Here is a 6808-nt window from a genome sequence, read left to right as displayed (position 1 = left end):
GGGAAAAAATAATTTAGAGAAAGAAATTTTTTGAGATACAATGGAGTGATTTGTTGTGAGTTATAGAGTAAATCATGGAAGTATTTATAGGCGAGGGAGCAGTTCTAGTTCGACACTACCACTGCCGAACAAGAGCACGGACTGAATAAATTCACGTTAGCACAGTAACCTACATGATGTAGGTTACTGTACTAATGTGAATGCACATTCACTGCATTCACATTAGCACTGCCATGTGCATGCATTACACATGGCTTTTAAACAAAATTTAAAATTATAAAAATTTATTTACTAAATATTTTAAAAAATTATAATATACTATTTTTAAATAAAAATTACATTTTATTATTTTTAATTTTATATTTATATTTATTTTAAATATATTAAATTTTATTTTATATAATAATTTTTTTTTAATTTTTATAAAAAATATATATATAATTAATATTTTTGTAATAAATTAATTTTTTATATATAATTTAAATTTAAAATATATAAATTTAAATTAATTTATATATTAATATCAATACATTTAATTTAATTTAATTTATTTTAACTTTTTATTAATTTTTATAATTTTTAAATTTTTTTTTTAAATTATGCTGCCGAACAAATATTTCTTGACGTGCATGCATGGCCAGCAACAAGTTCGCAGTGGGAGGCTTTAATTCAAATTTAAGAGGACCGCTTCACGGACCTGCATGCATGCAAGGCGCGTGACTAAGGACAGGGTTCGGCACTGATAGTGCCGAACCCTGTCCTTAGTCAAGCTTCGTCAAGGATTCCCTGACGAAGCTTAAATTTCTGTGCGTGTTCGGCACCTTGGATGCCGAACACGCCACGCAGGCTGCCACGAGAGCAGAAGCTGCTCCCGTGGCAGCCAAATTCTCTTGTTCGACACCGTGGGTGTCGAACAAGCGGAGTTCGACACCCTTGGTGTCGAACTTCCTGAGTTCGACACCCATGGTGTCGAACTTTGCTGAGTTCGACACCGTGGGTGTCGAACTCGCGTGTTCGGCAGTATGACTGCCGAACACGCTGGTCTGACCACGGGAATCCGAAAATATTTTCGGATCCCACGTTATTTTATAAAATTTTCTTCAACTCTGCATGAAATCAAAAAAAGCTCCTCGATTGAATGATGTCATTTGACCATACTTTGAGAAGCTAATTAAAATACAGGAAGACATGTGGGAAAGAAAAGTCTTTGCTTAAATAAAACTATAGATTTTAAGATCCACATATTTTTATTTGTATCCATGGAGCTGCTTATTTTAAATTATCATAAAATTAATATTTTTAACTTTATGAATATTATTATTTAGGCGTATTGATGTAAAAAATCATCATTTCTAAGGCTATGGGCAATTAATGAAATTTCTAATATTTAAAATTCATGAATGTCATTATATTTAGAAGTGAGCAATATTTAGTTTAAATTGAAAAAATCAATTGAATTAATTTAAAATTTTGATTTAATTTTTTATTCATTTCAGTTAATTTGATTTTTAATTTTAAAAATTTCGGTTATTTTAATTCGATTTGATTTTTATTAGAAAAAATTAAAAAATCGAACCAAACTGATTAGTGATGATAGTATATTATTTTCAATAATATAAAGAGATTAGATCATATTAAAGTTAAAACATTTCAATTAAATTTTAAAATATTAAAAAATTTATTAAAAATTTAAATCGATAAAATCGAATCGAATCGAATCGAATCAGATTGGTTCGATTTAATTTAATTTATGACGAAAATCAATTCGGTTTAATTTTTATAAATACTAAAATTTAATTTTTAATTTATTTAATTTAATTTGATTTTAAAACCAACCGACTAATGCTTATTGGTGTAAGATGGCCAAGTATTTTTCTTGAGAAATTTTAGTTTAATTAGCCTGCTCACCCAAATTAATAACTGTTCTTTTCACCCATTTCTTCTGAACGTTTATTTGGATAAAAGTAAACTATATCCCTATATTATTTTATGAGGTTTAAATAAATCAATTTTTAAGTTTTGGCCAAATTAATCCATAAAGTTTTTGTTTGAAGACAGATTAATTTTACCATAATAAAATATTAATTTTATATAAAATTAAAATTAAAATATTAAAATAAAAAAATCAGAATATTTGAGATCATATACTTTTTATTCTCTAGTAGCAAGGAAATGTTGATAGTACCCAACACTATTACAATCTTATCTCCTAATCCTACTAAAAGATAGAGACTCAGAAAATGTTATTTTTATCCAAGTCTAACTTGTTAAAAATATTTAAGATGAAAAGGTAACAAAATTACCTATGTATTTGTGGTGTGCCGATCTTTTATCTTTAGAATGTACTGCTTTTTTTACGTATTTAGTCCTCACTATATGGCTCTACATTGTCATGACAGCTCAGTTTTTTTTAAGCCAATATATGTCGTACAATTTGTTTCGACATTTGTTGGATGAATAGTATATAGGTTTTCATTAGTATATCTATATATATGAATATACACGTGCTTGCTTGATAATTGATAATATTTATTTAAATAATATATTATATACCATGCATGTCACTTATCTAGCAACAAAAATTTGTTGACTGATAAAATTATAAAATCTAACTGTGGCACCATATAGAATAACCTATGATAAATCTAATAAAAATAATACATAGAAGTATTTGTAGGTTCTTAATGTTTAAATAAATTTTTATAAAATCATATTATTATTTTATTTTATTTTAAAGTATTTTTTTAAATTTAAAATAATTAATTGTTTATTTTAAATAAAAATAATTAAATTACTTTTTTAAAAGAAAAATTATTGTAAACAGGTGTCTGCTTCACAGGGAAAGAAGCGAGGGAGGTCGGTTGCAAAATGCACTTAAACCACGTCTGAAATTCGGATTGGAAAATAAAGGCAACAGACCGAGACAGAGGGAAGAAGTCGGGTAAATGACACGAACTTTCCCTGGCTGCTTGTAACACAAGTAATTAATTTGGGCCCACCAACTTCCGTTGCAAGTCGAGAATATTCTAGAATACCTAATTGTGACGACAAGCTTTGACTATCTGTTGGATTTAAAGTAGAGAATCTCTCAAACGAGTGATTTCAGCTCACTGTATACTGAGCAAATGCAAGCTTTTCATCCTCGGCCGACTATTTACAATTTAGCAATTCAGTAAAAAAAAAAAAAATTACAATTTAGCGCATGTTTTCTTCACAGAACATTTTTTAAAAAATTAGGTTTTAGTGAAATAATTTATTTTTTATTATTTAATTATAATATTATTAAAAAATTAAATTGCGTTAATAATGTTTTTAAAAAATTCAAAAAATTATTAATAAAAAATATTTTTTTCATTAAAAATAATCTAAACCATTTTTAAAGAAAATGATTTATTTTTTGAAAAGAAATAATTAAGAACTTCAAAAATATTATTAACATTATTATTATATAAAAATTTATCACTGCTAACATAATAAAATTTATGTTATTATTAATAAGATAAATAAATTTTATAACAGTATAAAAGGTTTTTATAGATTTTATTATAAGTTTGATTCAATGTTCAGATAAATGAACATTAATTTCTAGTGAAGCCATGGAGAAGAAAATTGGGAGAAAGTTGAATTAATTACTGGTTAAAGAGTTTGATTATGTATAGTAATTAATTAAAATTTTCTTTTGATAAAACTGATTTAGAGAAATGAATACAAATGTAATTAATATTGAGGTTTGGTTATTTTATATAAAAATAAAAAATAAATATAATTAAAAATTCATCTAAAAAATTTATATTTTTTATTTAATATTCTAAATAATAATAAATTTTATTTAATTAAAATTATTGTAGAGTTTATACATCATGATGATCTTTGAGCTTTGCTATGTTTACACACATTCTATATTCTAAATCCTGCGCTCTTTTTAAATCACTACAAAAAGAAAGGGTATCTGCGACAGACATAGCGACGGATTTTGTTTCTGTCAGAAAAAATGAAATCAGCGACGGCATCAGCGACGGATTTGCGACAGAAAATATAATTACAGATTGCTGACAGATTAGCGACGGATTTTTAAATAATTAGCGACGAATTTTTACTATCAGCGACGAATTTTTACTATCAGCGACGGATTTTTACTATCAGCGACGAAAAGTTTCGTCGCAGATAGTCTATTTTTTTGTTATGAATCTCATATCACATCACATACATAAAAAATAATCAAATACTAGAGTACCACCTCACATCATAGGTGATACATAGAACCAACCATATCACAACATATTAATAAAAAGAAAAAAAAACTATTAGACCCACGTCACTACTTAGTTAAATTTTTATATTTTACTAAGATATTGTAATTTCATTGAGTTGAAGTATCACTTAGCATAATGAGCTAGTACACTAGGAGCACTTAATAATTTGCCCACATACACGGGAATACATGTAAGTTTTTTTTTTCTATACTAATTTTAGCTCGTTTAGCTAGAGAGAGATGCTCGACTGAGTTAAATTCATGGTAAAATTTTAGATGTCATTCATATATAAACAAGTAAAAATTAAAGATTCCTTCTGCAATGAGACGTTCACACACATCAAAAGTACTTTTATTCATGATCTGCAGAAAAAGGAAAACAAAGCAAACCTGTAGAACAAACTATTATGTCCTCACGCATTCTTTTACAGTGAGGAAGATTACAAACAGCTAGAAAATAGAATTAAAATACTCACTCGATACAGAGATGAAACATCATAGATGATCTCTCTCTTATTATACATGCGCGTAAACTAATTCTTACACGACACTTCTTTTGTTCTTCTCTTAGTAGGCGTTATCGCCAAATATATCATAAAACACAAGCCAGTCTGACTGGGAAATCAGCTCATTCAAGTCGTCCAAGGAGTCCGGAAACTGCGGTAGCTCGACTTCCTGTAGAGAGAATCCCAGAAGAGTAAGCATTAATTAGTTCATGATGATTGATAATTTTCGCATGTATTCTCTGCAGAAATGAAAGCTTATTTTTCTCTTTCACCTGTTGTGGAGTTCCATTAACGGTAGCTTGATAAGCTGAATTATCTGTCATCAGGTTCGAATCAGAACCAGTTTCACCTTCAATATAGTTTGGCGAATTACCTCCACCATCTGACTTATCCATAACTTTGCAGAGAATAAAACTGCGCTGTTGAATTTGTAAGGACAAGGAGAAAAACAAAGAAAGTTCTCTTAGTGAAAAAAACAATATTTAGACAAACATTCCAATGAACATCAAGACTTAGCATATACCAGGACGTCTGGTAAACAGGTTGCATTATATTCGTGTATGACCCACCTGGTCCGGACTCCAGTAGGAGTACGACCAGTATGGTAAACCAAGATAGTTTTTGTACCAATCTCTTCCCCTCTTTCCTTAATCCGGGACCCATAGCCGCTTGTTTTCCAGTATCCGGCGGCTGTTGTCCTCCTGTTTCGTTTTTGGCTAGGACGAAGGAAATACCATTCTCGATCATTTGAGTTTACCACTCCTGAGAGCCCTGCACAAGCATAGTAAATCATTAAAATAGTGGAAATCAAGAAAAAATGCATTAGACAGATAGACTTACTGGGTAACTCCCAAGGCTCGTGTGCGTTGATATTTATTACAGGGATCCTTGGGTCCTCGTAGTCAGTTAGTATTATTTCTGCCAGAAGATTCACCAATTCTTTGTCTTTTGGTCGAATCAATGCTCCAGCATCTGGTATTGGGTTTGCCATCTTTTCAAGCTGCTATACGAATTTGTGCACCTGTAAAAAATTGTATTTAAGATTTCAAAAACAAAATCAAGAAGTTGAAAGTAGAAAAGATTTACTCACTGGCAAAATATTTCATTCCACTTCCTAAAATGGGAATGAAGAGAAGAGACTGGAAATTGCAAGCAAGAGATGACACAGCAAGTGAAGTGAAGTGAAGTGAAGACAAGTGAGTGTTATAGGGAAGAGAACCAGGCATGGACTTATATAGAGAAACCTGCTACGTCTCTGCATCAAAGAGAAGCAATGGTGTATGACTTGGTACAGCGACAGTGAGAAGGAAAGTGGAGTGTACTGAGAATAATTACCCTAACTTGTTGCCCACCCTAACTTGTTTATGGGTCCCAGCATTCCACTAGAACTAAGAGTTTAGAACATTCTGGAACACTTATTTACGCGTAATGCTTTTTGTTTTTTTTTTTTTTGGAAACGCGTAATACTTGTATGCTCTGTTTTTGTTACTCTAATTTCTCCAGAGTACATGATAGTTTGTTTAATTTTAATTAGTTTCATCACAAATTTTACGCTTTATTCGATAACAATCTTCTAATTCAATGTTTAGTATTTTGATTAACATTTAAATATTAAATGGGTAGATTATGAAACATTATTTTTTAAAAAATATTTTACTTATTAAAACAATTAATTACTATTAAAATAACTAATTAATAATTAGTATTGAAGTGTACTTTTATAATTCTTCTTCTTAACGAGAAATGTTAATTGTCTTGAGATTGTCAATGGCATATTTATCATCCAATTTAAAAAAGAATAAAAAAAAGAACCATTTAAAATTATAATAATTAGAATAAAAATTAATTAATCTATACTTTTATAAAGTCAACAGAAACAAGTAACATTACTCCCCATCCATAAAATAAGTTTATGAAATTACACCAGCTTAACGTAAATCACGAGCAATAACTATAAAATTGGACCATGTGATTAAAATCTCATGGATAACGCGGTTCCACCGGAGAAAAGGGAGATTCGGACACTTTAACACCCTATTTATCATCAAGA

The 6808-nt window shown here is 29.4% G+C and overlaps 1 protein-coding gene across 2 annotated transcripts; it reads right to left on the bottom strand.

Annotated features, from left to right (window-relative positions):
- Positions 1 to 4577: 4577 nt before the first annotated feature.
- LOC110620541 (NAC domain-containing protein 69) lies at positions 4578 to 6050 on the bottom strand. Of its 2 annotated transcripts, XM_021764331.2 has the most exons (5): positions 5849 to 6050; positions 5599 to 5779; positions 5282 to 5529; positions 5031 to 5177; positions 4578 to 4927 (listed from the first exon to the last, which is right to left on the bottom strand). In XM_021764331.2, exons 2-5 carry the CDS (start codon positions 5747 to 5749, stop codon positions 4820 to 4822), a joined length of 654 nt encoding a protein of 217 aa, XP_021620023.1. In that variant the 5' UTR covers positions 5750 to 5779; positions 5849 to 6050; the 3' UTR covers positions 4578 to 4819. The 2 variants fall into 2 exon arrangements, with proteins under 2 accessions (XP_021620023.1, XP_021620021.1); XM_021764329.2 differs by having other exon boundaries at positions 5282 to 5779; positions 5849 to 6047.
- Between the last annotated feature and the right edge of the window lie 758 nt (positions 6051 to 6808).

Source organism: Manihot esculenta, chromosome 8 (genome assembly GCF_001659605.2).
Source record: "Manihot esculenta cultivar AM560-2 chromosome 8, M.esculenta_v8, whole genome shotgun sequence".
NCBI lineage: Eukaryota > Viridiplantae > Streptophyta > Magnoliopsida > Malpighiales > Euphorbiaceae > Manihot > Manihot esculenta.
The sequence above is the reverse complement of the archived record's forward strand: the minus strand, read 5'-3'. Positions and strand labels throughout refer to the sequence as shown.